The sequence below is a fragment of the Oncorhynchus mykiss genome, chromosome 11 (assembly GCF_057628025.1).
Source record: "Oncorhynchus mykiss isolate SJ-2025 chromosome 11, ASM5762802v1, whole genome shotgun sequence".
Taxonomy (NCBI): Eukaryota; Metazoa; Chordata; class Actinopteri; order Salmoniformes; family Salmonidae; genus Oncorhynchus; species Oncorhynchus mykiss.
Genome location: NC_143032.1, coordinates 34,600,430 through 34,618,593, shown reverse-complemented (window position 1 = coordinate 34,618,593; position 18,164 = coordinate 34,600,430). Strand labels below are relative to the sequence as shown.

General features: G+C 45.2%; 1 protein-coding gene and 1 pseudogene across 50 annotated transcripts in view; both read right to left on the bottom strand.

Moving 5' to 3' along the window:
* Nucleotides 1–2,692: 2,692 nt before the first annotated feature.
* LOC110535606 (uracil nucleotide/cysteinyl leukotriene receptor-like) lies at nucleotides 2,693–3,919 on the bottom strand (annotated as a pseudogene).
* A 1,750-nt stretch (nucleotides 3,920–5,669) lies between these two features.
* Nucleotides 5,670–18,164, bottom strand: part of LOC110535604 (sickle tail protein) — a 178,193-nt gene continuing 165,698 nt past the window's right edge. For 12 of the 50 annotated variants that reach the window (XM_021620697.3, XM_090189891.1, XM_021620698.3 and 9 more), the window contains 9 exons: nucleotides 17,168–17,669; nucleotides 16,803–17,010; nucleotides 16,413–16,651; nucleotides 15,922–16,071; nucleotides 13,873–14,001; nucleotides 12,066–12,149; nucleotides 9,442–11,175; nucleotides 8,731–8,871; nucleotides 5,670–7,475 (listed from right to left, as the gene is read on the bottom strand). In XM_021620697.3, coding sequence (XP_021476372.3) covers nucleotides 6,945–7,475; nucleotides 8,731–8,871; nucleotides 9,442–11,175; nucleotides 12,066–12,149; nucleotides 13,873–14,001; nucleotides 15,922–16,071; nucleotides 16,413–16,651; nucleotides 16,803–17,010; nucleotides 17,168–17,669 — 3,718 coding nt within the window. In that variant the 3' untranslated portion in view covers nucleotides 5,670–6,944. Of the gene's footprint in view, nucleotides 7,476–8,392; nucleotides 8,872–9,441; nucleotides 11,176–12,065; nucleotides 12,150–13,872; nucleotides 14,002–15,921; nucleotides 16,072–16,412; nucleotides 16,652–16,802; nucleotides 17,011–17,167; nucleotides 17,670–18,164 lie in introns of those variants that run through there. The other 38 variants (XM_090189912.1, XM_090189914.1, XM_090189916.1 and 35 more) reach the window with 17 other exon arrangements.

Below are 18,164 nucleotides of genomic sequence, written 5' to 3'. Positions count from 1 at the left end.
TGGCTTCAGTGTTAAGTGTTCAGTGTGGCTTGGTGTGTCGTGTTTTTGAGGACGCATGGCTCTCAATCTTCGCCTCTACTGAGTCCCTACAGGAGTTGCAGCAATGGGACAAGACTTTAACTACCAATTGGGGGAAAAAAGGGTTAAAAAGTACACCCCAAATCTTTTTATGGGATGCATTTTCTCCATTGTTTTTGATGGTAGGTGACTCTGGTAGGCCTACATTATGATCAAATAGCCACAGTAACCTACATGGCCACTTAAAACTGTAATTTAAAGTGGGTACAACCTCAGTGTTCACAGTAAACGGGGGCTGGACATTGCACAGAATTTTCACAATGTCCAAGTTTGCGTTTAGCAGACGTGTAAAGAAGAGCTGGTTGACGAGGCCAACCAGCTCTTCTTATGTGGGGGAAAATGAAGGAGAATGCAACCTACAGTATCCATTCATAATCTTACTCTGCAAAATGCAGGGTTAACAGATTTAATCAAACAACAGACCTGTCTGTTTGCCGTCTTGCTTACTCCTACGGTCGTTTTCATACAACGGTGACAATGGCCATAGGAGTTGGCAAGACCACGCAAACAGATCTGAGACCAGTGGGGTATACTAAATAACGGGGTTGAGGCGATAGAGATCTCTGAGATCAACTCGGGATACCTGGTCATATGAAAGTGGCTCACCTTTTAGCGAGGTAATTTTCTATGGAAATGAAACCTTCAGAACTAACCTGCTCCGGGGCAGGCTAACTTCAATTGGTTTTCCATGTTGATTCAACATCATCACGTAGATCTTTTTGGGTTGAAATGAAGTGGAAACGATGTTGATTCAGACAGTTTTTGCCCAGTGGGAAGTGTCCAAACTACGGTTTTCAAGCTATTGCATTTAGACATATCATCCATACTGTAGATGGCAGTTCCCATTCAAGTCAGAACTGGCAGCCATTGCTAGTGTACCCATGAGTTTAACAGTCAAATTGACAGGTTTAGAGGTTCCAAAAACCCCTCTATGGGTAATATGTCTTTGGCCACCACAACGCAACTGTTCTGCATAAAGAAGGAGCGATAGGAGTGGAGAAAAAGGTGCTTGTGAATTAATAAGTACACCAAAGACGGTATTAACGACAAGTAATAAAATACAGATGGCACTTCTTAAAGCTTTTTTCACACAATAGCCTGCTGAATTTGCAAGATAACTTTCATTTTGATTTTGGAAAATGTGGCACTTACTCGCCCATGGATTGATGTTTGAGCATCGTCTCAATTAAGAATTCAGCGTTCGACTAGACTGGTGAGACATGCATGCGCAGTTACAAGCCTGCTAGAGTTTGAGGCAGGTCGGAAGAGCAATATTCACCGTCGTAGTGTGGTTGAAGCCTGAGCTGGAATGTGAAGCTAACTGAAGCTGGCTAGCTTTATAAAAGCCAGAGTAGATCTAGCTTGCTCCGTAGTATACCACTTAGGCTAGAATTACTCTATTACAATCAAAGGTTCTAACTCAGCATACCCTCTGATATTTTCCCTCAGCTCCTGTGGTTCCGGACTCCAACAATGCCCACCCATTATATTTGGAGTCTGATGTGCCTGGGATTTACTTCTTCAAATATGAGCTGGGCTCGGAGGGCTATGACTCTGTGACACACAACCGGGATGTGGATGTTGGAGGCCAGGAATACTGGAGGCTGGTTTTGACCGAAGGAGCAATGGAAGGACCAGGTGAACAGCCAGACTGCTGTCTCTTGCACATACTTTAATGTTGTCAATGCTCAGTTCATGTTAGCAATCAACAACAATGTCACGACTTCTACCGAAGTCGTTGCCTCTCCTTGTTCAGGCGGTGCTCAGCGTTCGACGTCACCAGTCTTCTAGCCATTTTTCATTTTCCATTGGTTTTGTCTTATCTTCCCACACACCTGTTTTCAATCCCATTCATTACCTGTTGTGTATTTAACCCTCTGTTTTATTGTCAGTGTTGTTTTTTTGTTGTGTTGGTGCGCGACGGGTCCTCATACCCATGTTTGTTTATGTCTGTACTTTTAGTGTTATGGAGCATGTTCCGTGGACAAGTATGCGTCACGTCTGGAGGAGACCTGGCACCATCCCTACGGTGAAGCATGGTGGTGGCAGCATCACGCTGTGGGGATGTTTTTCAGTGGCAGGGACTAGGAGACTAGTCAGAATCGAGGGAAAGTTGAACAAAGCAAAGTATAGAGAGATCCTTGATGAAAACCTGCTCCAGAGCGCTCAGGACCTCAGACTGGGGCGAAGGTTCACCTTCCAACAGGGCAACGACCCTAAGCACACAGCCAAGATAATGCAGGAGTGGGTTCGTGAGGAGTCTCTGAATGTCCTTGAGTGGCCCAGCCAGAGCCCAGACTTGAACCCGATCGAACATCTCTGGAGGGACCTGAAAATAGCTGTACAGCGATGAGGGGGAAAAAACTATTTATTCAATTTTTGAACAAGGTAGTAACGTAACAAAATGTGGAGAAAGTCAAGGCGTCTGAATACTTTCCGAATGCACTGTATGCACACCATTTACAAGAATACTATGCATACAATAACAGGTGATAAAACAACCTAGAAATAAGCTTTATTTTCATACAGGGCCATAGGCCTGCCAACCATTCTTACTGTATGTACTGTAAGTCTGTATTGATCAACACCACAATGCTATCATACCGTAGAATTCAACACTGAACATTATCACTGTAATATAGTCATGGAATCACTTCAAGCATACACTTTTTCAAGACTCAGAGCAGGAGGAGTGCTGACCTAGGATCAGTTTTGCCTTTTTGTTTTAAATCATAATGAATAAGATTATGGACAGGGGGGACCTGACACTAGATCACCCCTGTCTATACAGTACAGCTGAAGCAGTATACTTTGATAACTCCTTGCCAGAAAGAAATACATAATAGGATCCAACACTCCACTCACACAGGTTAGTGAGGAAGTGACTCGATTGGCTCGTGCCAGAGCCTTAATGGACGCAGTTTCTATGTCGCTATGAGTGAGTCTCTCAATGTAGATGGAACGGTTCACGTGGTAGGGCACGAAAGCAACCAGGAAGTTCACCATGATGAGTATGATCATCCTGATAGCCTTGTCTCCAACTGGTCTCTCCTGTTGCTTGACAACCCCTCAGTTTCAATAGGATTAGAACATAGGAAACCACTATGGTGACCAGAGGAATAGTAAAACGCCACCATGGTTGACACCAATGCCTTGGGAGAAGTATTTTCCAAGTACAGCTGGTTACACATGACCACGGTCGTGTTGTCGACCTGAACAGTCATCGTTTGGTCGTTGGAGAATAGCAAGAGAGTCATAGACGTGGTCACTGTGATCCACAGGCTTACCACGCGGTCTTCCTCATTGCCCGTGACTTAAGCGGTAGGACCAGGACCAAGAGACAGTCCAGGCCAATGCAGGTCATGAAGTAGAGACTGCAGTACATGTTGAGGTAGAATAGAAACCCCACCAGGCGACAGGGGACCTCTCCAAAGGGCCAGTGGCTGTCGGACAAGTGGTAGACCATCCGCATGGGCAGGATCAGCACGTAGGAGACATCCGCTATGGCCAGGTGCCTCAGGAAGAGCTTGGAGGGTGAGGTGACGGCCTGACGACAGAACACGCACAATGCCAAGGTGTTGCCAGGCACAGCGGCCACGAATACCAGGATGTAAAATGATGTTCTCGCAGTGGGAGGCTTTGGCGTGTAAGCCACGTCTCTCCTCCTCAGTGTAGTTCATAATTGTGCAGTGGGCTCTTAGCCTATAGGACATAACAAAGACACAAAGTCAAGACACTAGTCTACAGAGGTGTGAGATTGAGATCTCTGCAGTTGCTACTAGTGAGTTGTGAAGGACTGTTGTTGCACATCATTGTGGTTTCATTTGTGGGGTCTACACCGTTTCAGCACACACCTATGGTCTAGAGGATTTTAACAGAATAACCCAAGGCTGTTTCTCAAATGGCACCCTATTGCCTATGTAGTGTACTACTTCTGACCAGAGTGGGATAGGGTGCCATTTGGGAACTACACCACGTGATTTCTATAGCATCAACAAGTTTACTGTAGGAGGTCGATATGGTGTTTCTTAGGAACAAGGAAATGCCAAATATAGTCTTCCAGTAGCCAACACAGATCAGGGTGGTTATCAGCAAAGAACTAAGTGAGAACTATGAGAAGGGACTGATCCAAATGATGGCCATTGTCAGTAATGGTAACCCATACATGAACATGAACAGTCATTTCTACCATATTAAATACCAAAAGGTTATTGAGCGCAATGCCATAGGGGAACTATTTTAGGGAGTCTGAAGAACCATACATGGGTTGGCTCTTTGAAGAACCGTACAACAATTCATAACCTAGAATGTTTTGGCCACCCAGGACCAGAGTTGCATGGCCCTGCTGTAGGGTTTTCAGGCTTATTTGCATATTTACCAGGGTGCCATTTGAGTGAATCTTTGAGTTACCAGTACCACCCATGACTTTGTTTGCTAGTGACAGTGACATGCTGGGGGTCGTTTTGGTTCAACTCTGGTTATTTACACCAACACTGGGGTTATTTTACACCACTGAGTGGTAGTTTAAACCTTTAGTGTTAATTTAATTCCTGAATCAACACTAGAATGCTACATTGGATAATGTACTGTGTTCTCTTTCACTTTTCCCAGTTCATTTAAATCAATTTAACGGGGCAATCTGCAGTTCAAACAATAACAAAGTGTCAACCCTGTCACTGATTTGGTAAACAGCTGAGGGCTGGTGAAATGTAACCACTCTCATATTCCTAGACAGAAGCTATGGATGTAAGGACTGAGCAACCATGAGATCAAAATTATAGTTTTAACAATGTTTTGAGGCCACACAGTGTTGGTTTACAATTACATTGTTTACAAAATGTATATAGTGGGTTCTTGATTGGTTAAGACAGTTGAACTAAGCTCATGAGTTACATTCTTCAAGTGGGTATATACCATACATTTTTAAATGTATGCATCAACTGCAGACTGCCCCTTTAAACTTGAAATTTAAATCAAATTAACATAATTTCTTACCTTAAATGAAAGCTGATCATATATGAGTAACAGTAAAGAATAGTAAATAACCACTTCTAATACATAACTTACCAGTAGGCCCTTTTCCTTCAAGGGGTAATGCTGGATCTCTCTTTTCAATGTATTACAGACACATTCAAGTGGTGTTGGTTGTTGCAGACTGGGATAAGAGTAGTTCTGTTGTTTCTACTCTTTAGAGATGTATTCTCATAGTTTAACTTCCTCTTACACAGTTTTCACACCCTCAAAGCATGGGTCACTTTCCAGACTGACCACAATGCAGACGCGGCATTGCATCAACCAATGGTTACGTGCCAGTTCATTGACTGCGTAGTCAAGCATCCGATTGCTGTATCTTATGATGTGGTTAACTGATACGATAAACACCTTTGCAAGGGTTTTGAGATCTGGCTTGCATCTGCAACTTAGTCAGCCTGGAAGGTAGCCATTATGTGGCCCGGACACTCACTGACACCTCCTGGTCAAGTAAATGTAATGTATCAGTTAATACAGAGTTCAATTCTGCTTGGTACATGGTTGAAACTGTGTGCAGAGTTGAGAGCAGAACAGGAGAGGAACTCAACGTGACTAGAACATTACAAGCATGCAGACCTTTATTGTTTTTAGTCCAACACAATTCTTTACCTTTTATGTGGTATGGTTTAAAGCGTTACAAAAATGAGAGCAAACCAAATATTTACAAAATCTATCTGTGCAAACATAATTCTTCTTTTAACATGAATCACTCTCCTAAAGTATCTTAAAAGGCATGCATACAAATAAACTTTGGTATGTTAACAAAACTACTAAAGGTTCTTATTAGAAGCATTTATGTACACTTGCGAGAGCATTTTGTGAATTTCTTTTGTTTTTAGTACTGTATACATTTAGACATCGATAAACATCAACGTAGGAAACATAGACCTCCAAGTCAAGCTATTGAAGGTAAAGACGTCAGCCATCACACCTTGAGTGTATGTGTAGAGTTTCCACTTGGTATGTCATGATTACAGTAAAACAGTCAGGAAATGACATAACTTTGGCAAGTAGGCACAATAACTACAGAAATAACTGATAAATCTCATAAATCTTCTAAAAAAATACATTGGCAGTGCATGGATAACTATATGAGAAAATAGTCTTAGCAAAATAGAAATCAGGTCAATGCAATTCCACTTTAAACGTCTGTATACTTACAGTATACATTCATAAAAGGCATTTACAAGGGTTATACTGAATGAGAACACAAGAAAGTGTAAGATGAAGATATACTATGGTTATCCAGTCTCTGGTTTTCAAAAATAAAACTTTTTTTTCTTTTTTTTACACGTAATGGTGATTGTACATCAACTGTATTTTCTTAGATAGTCAGAAAAATCATTTTTTTTTTACATTTTTATCTTTAAAATAATTTCCTCAGTACTCTAATACACCTTTTTAAAATCCAGGATTCAAGTTCAAAGCATCAGCCAAAGGAAAATGCAACTTAAAACGAAGTCAAAGCATCAGTGTGAGAATGCCAGTGACAAATCAAATTGAAAGATGAATGGTTGGGGAAGTGCATCCATTACCCTTTTTACAACAAAATACAAACCAATAAACAACAGAATAAATTTAGCTCCTGAGAGAGAGAGAGAGAGAGAGAGAGAGAGAGAAAGAGAGAGAGAAAGAGAGAGAGAAAGAGAAAGAGAAAGAGAAAGAGAGAGAGAGAAAGAAAGAGAGAGAGAAAGAGAGAGAGAGAAAGAGAGAGAGAGAAAGAGAGAGAGAGAGAGAGAGAAAGAGAAAGAGAGAGAGAAAGAGAGAGAGAGAGAAAGAGAGAGAGAGAAAGAGAGAGAGAAAGAGAGAGTAGTAACCCAAACAGGGTAACTGTATTAAGTGGAGTCCTTGGCTGCTGTGGCGGTTGGGATGCAGGATTTGCCGCTGCTGCCATTCTGGGGCCTGTAGCTGGTGAAGCTGGGGGTGTGTATGGTGCGGATGCTCTTCACACCGGGGCCCAACGGGGTGGGCGACAGAGGGGAGGGGGAGGAGAAGGAAGAGGAGGGTGCTCGGCCGTTTTGAGTCTGCGAGGAGAACGAGAGAGCTTTACCTGTGTGAGAGGGCTTGGGGAGTTTGAAGGAGGAACCGTTAGAGAAGGAGGGGATGTGGGAAGAGGTGGGGAGGGCTGAGCCAGGGTGGCGGGGGGCGTGAGGGGACGGGATGGAGGACTTGGTGGTGTGGGGGGAGGAAGAGGAGGAGTTGGAAGAGGGGAAAAGGGTAATAGGGTTAGTAGCATCTGAGTTTGGAGCAGACTGGGAGGAGTTGCCTTTAGCAGAGCTAGGATAAAAAGCAGGAATTTTAGAGGCAGGTATAGTAGGGGAAGTAGTTTTATGACCCTCCCCTGCTCTTTTAGCGCTTCCGTTAGCCTGCAAACAGAGATGCCAGAACAAAGACTGGTTGTCAAAATGGGAACTGGTTATTAAAGTAACAAATGTAAATATAAAAAAAAGGTAAGACAACATTGACTTAAAGTTATAGACAAGAGACAATCACAAAAACAAACATTGCTACTAAGAGAACTAAAAGACACACAAAAAGGCTCAAACTAGCTACAGTATGTATTTTTACTGGGTTACTTGAGGTAACTGAGAAACACACTGTTAATTAAAAAGGAGAAAGAAAAGATTGAAAGGATGGAAGGAGGGATGAAGAAAGATTGAGATGGGGGGGGAGGGGGCACTGCTTGGTGATGCCTGTGTGTTAAGAGTGATTGTCAAGCTGTCTGAGAGGTGGAGACAAAAACCGAGGGAAAAACCAGAGATACATCTTGGTTGGGGAGGAAAGAGGAGTATGTTAGATAAAAGAGGGGGATATTTTTGAGGGTAAGAAAGACAAAAGTGCATATCTGGAGAAGTAAGGGTGAATATTCCACTGACTGGTACTGCAAGTGCAATGGGGAGAGGTGGGTGGTAGAAGGGCATCCTTCAGAGGAGGGCCGGAGGCAGCCTGGTGGAACCAGCCTGATTGCTGCATTCACACCATTCTGTTTAACTGGAATATAATGGTGAACGCAGCGATCAGGCTAGTTCCAGCAGGCTAGAAGGGAGGGGTATTAAAGTGTGGTTTAGTAGCTGTTGCGTTGTGAAAATAAAGGAGCCTATCAGGTAGACTGTGTGGGTTTAATAGAGGTGCATTGTGGGCAAGGAGGGAGTGTGGCTAATGAGAAATATTGGTTTAGTAAAGCATCCTGAGGTTGGTTGGCAACACTGTTTAGGAACTCAGCTGTGATGGAAACTGGGGAGGTGATGGAGAACTCAGTCGATGACAGGATGCATCTGGAATATTTTTCTTTTTCTTTCTCTTTTTTTCTCTTTCTCGTAACCAACACATTAAAAGCCGCCATGAGCAGTGTGGACCATGCAGAAGCATACGGTGATGTTATAAGGGTAACAGTCAAGAGTCAAACATGCCTTTCAGTCAGAGCAGATTGAGAGAACATCAACAGAAGCCAAAATGGCCACCTCAACCCCATTTAAACAAAACACTTCAACTCTCGCAGCTTTGGTTGTTTTTATATTTTTTCCCTTAACACAGGTCTCTTGTTTTCTATACCCTGTTCACTATACAAGTTTGTTCCCTCTAGTCCCTATGGTCCCTGGTAAGGTCCTATAGTAAAACTACCTGTCGGAACTGCCTCTGAGCGCTGTCCTGTAGCTTTTGCTGTTTTCCTGCTTTGTCTGTAGTAGTCCCTGGTGACTGCCTGGACTTCGCAGACATGGGCACTGGCATCCGACTAGATGGGGAAGCGACACTGGTTGCGTTCTGCAAGAGGATCCAAACGAAACAAAACAAGAAAGAAAATAAAAGAAAGAAAAAAACAGAACACCATATTGGAGGTATGACAAACTGATTGAAGCAAGGCAATGACAGGTCACAAACCTGTTCGTTCAAGATTACCACTAACCGTTAAAAGCTTAACACCAGTAAGAGCACATGCACCGCCTGTACCGTAGTAGCCTATACCAAAACGTACAACCCTACAGTTAATGCAGTCCAAGGACAACAGATTCAAGAAACCAAAAGTGTCATCCACATTGAGTGTCATTGTCTGATTAAAAGTCTGCCACTCGCTGAGACCCCGGTTAGAGTTTGAGCAGCCAATCGAAGTAGAGATATGAGAGACAGGGGGACCGGACCCACTGAAAATGCCACTCCCCAATAATATTGGACCATGTAGGGAGAAAGCAACAGAGAAGGGCTCTGTCATTTCCAAAACACCTGGGAAGTGATTCATGAATGGTTGGTTTGTAAACCAAGTGGTTAGGATGGAGTGAAGGGAGGAGTAAAAAGGGGACCCAAAGCCTCCAGACGGACAAGAGCTTAGAAAGAGACCTGTTGGCTGGGGTTGATGGTGGCGGTGGGTAGGGCGGCTGGCCTGGGGAGGAGCTGAGGTTTGGTCTTCTTCCTCAGAGAGGAGGCCTTATTGGGCTGGGGGACCTTGGGGAGTGAACTCTTAGAAGGGAGTGATAAGGACCTCTTCAGGCCTTCACTCTCCCCACACCCAGCCTGGGGCTCCACGCTGGCTGCACTCCTCACTGGTTCCTCCTGGTGGGGCCTTGCGGGGCCCATCTCACTGATGGTGGTCTCTAGCTGCTTGATGGTCTGCTCCAGGCTGTCCAGGGTCTTGTAGGTGCTCTTCCGGATCTCGGCCGTCCTGCCTTGGGAATCTGAATGCTCCCGCCTTACTACAGCTGGAGCCTGGGCCTTGGGTGACATGTCTGCTGGAAGAACAGATTGTTTGGAGCGGCTTTGGATCTCAAACCTCTTGGCCTCCTTGTGCTGTCGGACCGTGCCGTCCGACTCCTCCTCGTCCTCGTACACCACCACCTGCAGCGTCTTCTTGCCTGTCTTGGTGCCTGTGCGGATGGCTTGAGACAGAGCGGCCAGCTGCTTCTTGGGAAACTTGAACTTGAACTTCTTCTTCCCGTCTGGCTTGCCGTCGCTGGACGACTCGACGAGCTCCGCAGACGAGGAGGAAGAGTGCGACAAGTCAGTACTGGAAGAGCAAAGAGCGCCGCTGGGGGCCTTGATGGCCGTGGGACCAGCCGCCCTCTCTCCCCCCTCGGGCCCGACCTTTACCTGCAGTCCACCGCTGCTCCCCCATGTCTCCTCCAACTCCTCGTCCTCCTCGTCTATGCGCTCCGCGGCCAGCATTCTCTCCAGCTCCTCCTCACACTCAAACACCGTAGATAGGCGCTTGTAGGCCGAGCGGATGTCCATGGGCTCGTCAAAGATGATGATGACCGGCTTCTTGTTGTTGAAGCTGTCGTCCTGTGACCCCACCGAGCTGCCGCCGTCGCCGCCCGGGGTAGTGTGGGTCATGTCCCGGTTCCCAGGCCCCGCCCCCACAGTCACAGTCTGGATGCCCCGTTTGGCATTGACCAGATCCTGGTATTCCCCACAGGACAGGGCCTGGACCTTGGTGTTGGTGATCATGAAGGCTATGTTGTCTGGGGGCGGAGGGCCTTCCTCACCAGGGAGGTCAGGGCTCAGGAAGGCCTCTTCTTCCACTTCCTCATACTTGGGTCTGGGCTGATCTCTGGGTTGATTGGTGGCCTCACTAAGGGCCTTCTCTGTGGGAGACGCCACTGCCTTAGGAGCCTCTGTTATGGTGATTGGTGGAGAAACTTTAGGCAATGCAGCCGGCAACACAACACTCTTTCTAAGTGAAATGCTGGACTCCTGGATGACTGAGGAGACTGGAGACTCAAGTCTCTTGACTGTGCTTATCTGAGGCTTATCTACTGTGTTGACCATTGGGCTTTCCAGAACTCCATCTAATATTCCTGGGCTGGTCTTCAACGACTCTGAGCTCACCACCTGTTTCTGAGACAGAGGGCTGGGGCAATTCAAGAACAGAGGCTTGGGAGATATAGGTGGCCCTAACTGCTGGGGTTTCGGTTGCGGCTGCTGTGGCTGCTGGCTTGGAGAATTGTCATTAGCATTCACATTTGACACCTGTGAGGGGGACAGTGTTGGGTTGTCTCTGCATTCAGGAGCCTCCTCCACTGGGGCCAGGGGTGGTGGCTGCTCTTTGGAGATCTGCCCAGTTACGTAGTATATCACCTGCAAATAGCAAAGGAAGGATGAGAGAGTACATGTTAAAAACTACAACACATGACAAGCCTATCAATAAGAAAAAATATATCATGACATGTAAAGGCATGCGTTTGGGCTTCATACAACATGCCTTCATAAGGCCCACATAACCATACAACATGACTTCATATGGCCCATAAAACATGACTTCATAAGGCCCATATAACCATACAACATGCCTTCATAAGGCCCATAAAACCATACAACATGACTTCATAAGGCCCACATAACCATACAACATGACTTCATATGGCCCATAAAACCATACAACATGCCTTCGTAAGGCCCATAAAACCATACAACATGCCTTCATAAGGCCCATAAAACCATACAACATGACTTCATAAGGCCCACATAACCATACAACATGCCTTCATAAGGCCCATAAAACCATACATAACTTCATTAGGCCCACATAACCATATAACATGCCTTCATATGGCCCATATAACCATACAACATTACTTCATATGGCCCATATAACCATACAACATGACTTCATATGGCCCATATAACCATACAACATGACTTCATAAGGCCCATAAAACCATAAAACATTACTTCATATGGCCCATAAAACCATACAACATTACTTCATAGGCCCAAATAACCATACAACATGACTTCATAGGCCCATATAACCATACAACATGACTTCATAGGCCCATAAAACATGACTTCATAAGGCCCATAACCATACAACATGACTTCATAAGGCCCATATAACCATACAACATGACATTTGTAAACATTCCAAGGCACGTTTGGAACTTTGGATGTCAAGATGAATGTTAGCATAGTAAATGCCCTGAGATTTTGACTATGAAGTTTTAGCGGTGAAAATATGGTATTCGTACCCCAGGGCTCTGACGAAGAGGGGTGGTGTTCCCGTTTTCATCCGCGTTGGGATCTTTGTCCTCACGAGTGTTCTCAGAGCTCTGCTAGGAAAGTTCGTGAAGGGACAGCATTATTGTGCAATTGCACTCTATGGGTGAACTCTAACTTGGATTCTCTCTACTATGCAACACAGCATAGTAGTCCTACAAGGCATACTTTGATTGAGTTTCAAGATACGTGCTTATAACATATTAGATACCTTATAGGATCATACATGCAGGCACAAGTGAATAGTTATGGTATGTTATGGCTATTATGTAAAAACCTTTAAAGGGACAATCTTGGATTCAAACAACAACAAAGCAGTCTATATATCATTGATTTAAAAGTTTTTAAAAAATGATCTACCAATCCCAAACGAATACTCTAATCTGAGGTATAGACTGACACCCATTCTACCAACAGGCTAGCTAACATAATACGTTCAGTGTTGCATGTTTCTATATATTCTCAACTTTGTTGTTGGTTTAAAAGAACGTTTAATCAATCATTCCCATTTGGTGAGTGGAATGCAACGTTGTATGTCTGAAAATGTGTACGCAGTAATAACATGACCAATGCATTGCTGGTGTTTGAGCTGAACATTTTGTTTACCAGGAAAAGATCATATCTGACCCTCAGAATAACTGGATATCTCATACAGTCCACGTACAATATCTTGTGACATGGTTTCTGAGTGAGTTAGAGAGGAGCATGAGATAAAGAGTGCATCCCAAATGGCACCCTATTCCCTTTGTAGTGCACTACATGCACTCTTAGGAGAAAAAAAAGGGTTCTAAAAGAGATCTCCAGCTGTCCCAGGTAGAACCCTTTTTTGGTTCCATGTAGAACCCTCTGGGAAAAGGGTTCTACAGTGCATGGAAACAAATAGGATTCTACCTGGAACCAAAAATAGTTATTTAAATGGTGCTCCTATGGGGACAGCCGAAGAACCCTTTTAGGTTCTAGAAAGAACCTTATTTTCTAAGAGTTTATTTTTCAACCGGGCCAATATGGCTTTGGTCAAAAGTAGGCGAATAGGGTGCCATATGGGACATATGCACTGTAGTTCCCTGTTCTCCTGTGGACAACAACCACATTAGGCATCTGTTTGGGTATTAACAGTAATTAGAAGATAAGAGTTAAAGTTATATAGAGATTCAGAGCTATAGTAAGGTGTCATTCCCAAGAAATAAGTAACGTAAAGAAATTGGTCCCAGTGACCTAAAGTAAACCAAGTCTGCAAAAACAAGTCTGTAACCTAGGCAACAAATAATAAAACCTTGTTCCCCTCAATAGCCAATCAAAGTACTTTCCTATAGCAAAGTCTATAAGCAAATTATTATTTAAATAAAGGGCAGTTATTCCCAAGAAACAGACAAGACCATTCGATTAGGTCTGGATGCAAGATAAAGGATTAGTTTATTGATTGGATCAAGCAAGACAAACATAACGCAATCAAAAATCAGTAGCAACAAGACACCATTCATTTGTTGGATACACACAATTACACTTTTCCAGACATTTTCTGCAGACTTAGTCAGAGAAAAACAAGTCCAAGCCATGAGTTCCATTGAAATCAAAAAGGGAAAAAGAGAACAAGTCAGAATCAGAAGGGATTTTGGGTAGTGGAGTTGTTACAGTACAGATCTCTTGATGGAGGTAGAAGCAGGGAGGTGTGAAAGGCACAGAGGTGGTTAAGGTACAGCCATCGATCGTTAGCTGACGTCACACAGTGGACAGAAGCAGGCAGTTAGGCGGACGGCTAAACGGCACCACGTCCTTTACCTTTTTCTCTTTGAGGGGCAATAAGGCCCCGGGTCTTAGCTCTCTGATCTGGGGCTCAACTCGAGTAGGGTGTGTCTCTAGCACACTACTTTTCACCCCTACATCCTTAACTGTGCACTTCTGGAAGACCTGGGGAGTGAAGATATGTTAGGGGATTAGGGTTTAGGGCCCTGAGGGCCAGAGCGTAACTATACCTGCCATTTGTGAAGTGATGGTCTATTAGAAACACCTACAGTCGTGGCCAAAAGTTGAGAATGACACAAATATTAATTGTCACAAAGTTTGTTGCTTCAGTGTCTTTAGATATTTTTGTCAGATGTTACTATGAAATACTGAGGTAAAATTACAAGCATTTCATAAGTGTCAAAGGCTTTTATTGACAATTACATGAAGTTGATTTTCAAGACCTCTGCAATCCGCCCTGGCATGCTGTTAATTAACTTCTGGGTCACAGCCTGACTGATGGCAGCCAATTCTTGCATAATCAATGCTTGGAGTTTGTCAGAATTTGTGGGTTTTTGTTTGTCCACCCACCTCGAGGATTGACAAGTTCTCAATGTGATTAAGGTCTGGGGAGTTTCCTAGCCATGGACCCAAAATATAAATGTTTTGTTCCCCGAGCCACTTATTTATCACTTTTGCCTTATGGCAAGGTGCTCTATCATGCTGGAAAAGGCATTGTTCGTCACCAAACTGTTCCTGGATGGTTGGGAGAAGTTGCTCTCGGAAGATGTGTTGGTACCATTCTTTATTCAGGGCTATGTTCTTAGGCAAAATTGTGAGTGAGCCACTCCCTTGGCTGAGAAGCAACCCCACACATGAATGGTCTCAGGATGCTTTACTGTTGGCATGACACAGGACTGATTGTAGCGCTCAACTGGTCTTCTCCGGACAAGCTTTTTTCCGGATGCCCCAAACAATTGGAAAGGGGATTCATCAGAGAAAATGACTTTACCCCAGTCCTCAGCAGTTTTTCCTGGAGAAGTGGCTTCTTTGCTGCCTTTCTTGACACCAGGCCATCCTCCAAATGTCTTCGCCTCACCTGCCTGCTGTCATTCCTGAGCAAGTTCTGTACTGTTGGTGCCACGATCCCGCAGCTGAATCAACTTTAGAAGACGGTCCTGGCGCTTGCTGGATTTTCTTCGGCGCCCTGAAGCCTTCTTCACAACAATTGAACCGCTCTCCTTGAAGTTCTTGATGAGCCGATAAATGGTTGATTTAGGTGCAATCTTACTGGCAGTAATATCCTTGCCTGTGAAGCCCTTTTTGTGCAAAGCAATAATGACGGCACGTGTTTCCTTCCAGGTAACCTTGGTTGAAAGAGGAAGAACAATGATTCCAAGCACCACCCACCTTTTGAAGCTTCCAATCTGTTATTCGAACTCAATCAGCATGACAGAGTGATCTCCAGCCTTAACACTCACACCTGTGTTAAGGAGAGAATCACTGACATGATGTCAGCTGGTCCTTTTGTAGCAGGGCTGAAATGTAGTGGAAATGCTTTTTTTGAGGATTCAGTTCATTTGCATGGCAAAAAGGGACTTTGCAATTCATTTCAATTCATCTGATCACTCTTCATAACATTCTGGAGTATATGCAAATTGCCACCATACAAACTGAGGCAGCAGACTTTGTGAAAATTAATATTTGTGTAATTCTCAAAACTTTTGGCCACGACTGTAGACTACCCGGCAGTTAAGTGGAGAAAATGCTTCTCCTAAAGTCACTGAGCCTGGTGCTGGTTTGATACGGCTTGTATACTATTAACCTAGTGCTGTGGTGGCCGAATGGTTAAACTTTCTAGGGGTAAGACCATGGCTAATTCTGATTTTGTAAAGGACTGCATCCATCCTCTGCCAAGTGAAGGTAACCCAACCACCAGGAAAGGAAGGGATAGAGGACCCACTCCCATAGTGAAGGAGAGATAGAATAGTCATTAGTGTGGATGTATTTCCCAGTGGTCCTATTTGATCAATATAGTATTGTATAGTATGAAGTATGTGTGTGTGGGAGTAAATGTACAGCAGCTGTTGGATGTATGGGTCTTACCTGCAGCTCTGCCATGATTTTGTCCCCCTCGTCGTCCTCCTCCTCGTGGATGGCTGAGGCAGCAACGGGGGCAGGGGTGGAAGGCGTGGTCTCTGGGGGGATCTTGGTGGGTTTGCGCTGGGCAGCTGGGACCTCAGCCTCCTCTTCCTCCTGGTTTAGATGGGAATGGGGGAAGCGGGTTAATAGCGACATTTAATATGACTCAAATACTAGCATCACTGTTATTTACCACAAGAGTCAGATCAACATAGCCCATTCCAAGGTATATAAATGATATTGCTTTTAAATTGCTTGATAAAACTGTCCTTAAACTGTCCCCTCTCCCCATGTCACGTAGAAGCCATGTCTGTGGTTTACCACTCGCTCTGGTCCAGAACGTTACGTGCAGCTTGCTGATGCTGAAGTCTGTGTTTGCAAGCCACACGTGATGCCCTGGACCAGTGCTAGTTGACCGCAGACTAGCCTGCAGCTAGACGACATGACGGACTGACCTGTCCCGAGGCAGACTCATTCCTGCTGGTGTAGACCACCTCTCCAGACCGAGTGGTGGTCATTCCAGAGCTGGAGAAGGTCTTTCTGGGCGGAGGAGGGGGAGGAGACTTGCTGGCCTCCAAGCTGACTTTGCCCACTTTGTCTGTGGGCTTCTCTAGTACCGGCTTGGGGAGTTTCTCAGGACCAGCAAGCTTGGCTATGGCTGGTTTCTCTGAGCTGGGCTCAGGCGGAGTCTCTTCTGTAATAGACAAACACACACAAGGTCAACAATAAGGCCTACATGAAAATTACAAAAGGGTCATTTTCCTGAAGAACAAAAAAAAGATATTTTTTATAGTAGTGGAATATGTTGAGTGTGTCAGGTAGTTTCGTAAAATAACTCTCCCTACCCGTGGTTGGTGTCACAGGCTTGGGGGAATCCACTTGGTCCTCCAGGGCAGCAGGGGTCACTGCAGAGGCCTCCCCCTCGCTCGGCACCTCCCGACAGGGGATGCCCTTCATCATGTTGGCCTGGGCCTCATCCAGGATCCTCTCAAACTCCCTCCCATCATAGTGGCCCATGTTCTGCCTCCGCTCCTCCCACTCCTTCTCTGCTGCCTGTGGAGGGCAAGAGAGAGGAGGGAAGATTGAGAGAGAGAGAGAGAGAGAGAGAGCAGTGGAGGGAAGAGAAACAGACATTTCCCCTTAGGGGAAATCTGATATGAGATGTCACAGATGATAGATTGAAACGCACTATAACTTCCATAGGGCTTACCTTTATAGACATGGCCCTGTTTTTGCTCTTGCTGCTCTTGGTGTGAATCTCCTCGATGAAGAAGTTCCCTGTCCCATTGCTGCCGTTATTGACCAGAGCCTGGGTGGGCAGCTCTTGGTTGGCTGCAGCAGTGGCAGCAGGGGTCTTCTTCTGCTGTGCAGGGCTTCCCCCCTGGCTGGAGGGGTTGGAGTTGGAGGACGAGGCGGTGCCTGTGGAGCCCTTGGCTGAGCTGGGGGAGTCCCGGCCCTGGCTGTGGGTGGGGGTTATGGGGGGACTGGGCTGGACCAGCAGGGCTGCAGACTGCTGGGACTGCTGAATGTGGACCGGAGAGCTCTGGACGTGGTGGATGACCATAGGGCAGGAGGGCATGACCACCTCAGACCTGATGGAGGAGATCTGGGGCTCGGGCAGGGCCGAGGGGGAGGCTGGAGGCTCCGCTGGGGGGTCTGGGTCCACCATGGTGCTGGTGGCCGGGCTGCTCTCTATTGGGGTTGTAGCACATCTGTAGGGCAGAGAGGGACGGACAGACAATATTAAGGTTACTTTCCCAAAATCCTGGTAGCAGGATTCTGGAATATGTGTTCACTCCTGGAATATTCCAACCAGGATTTTTTTTTACATTTCCAAGTGGATCCCCCCCCCCCCCCCCAGAATTTGGAGAAAGTTTGGGAAGGTATACTGAGCACAAACACTAGTTAATCCAAATTGCAACAATTGGTATCCCACTAAGGTAATACATACCTATGATGACATATGCCATGGAGCCATGAACGAATGCTTCAAAACTCCTAACCTCATAACACAGAACAGTGCATACAGAACTTTGGAGTTTGATAGAAGTACTTTACCGCCCTGGCTTGTCTAGCCTGAAAATACTATAAATCTCACAAAGTGGATTTGGCCCAAATCCAACACCAAAGTGGGTGTAATCATCTCTGACATGCGGGGAGAGAAGCTCACTAAGAGGACGAGGTAATATAGATGAGTTTGGCCGCAT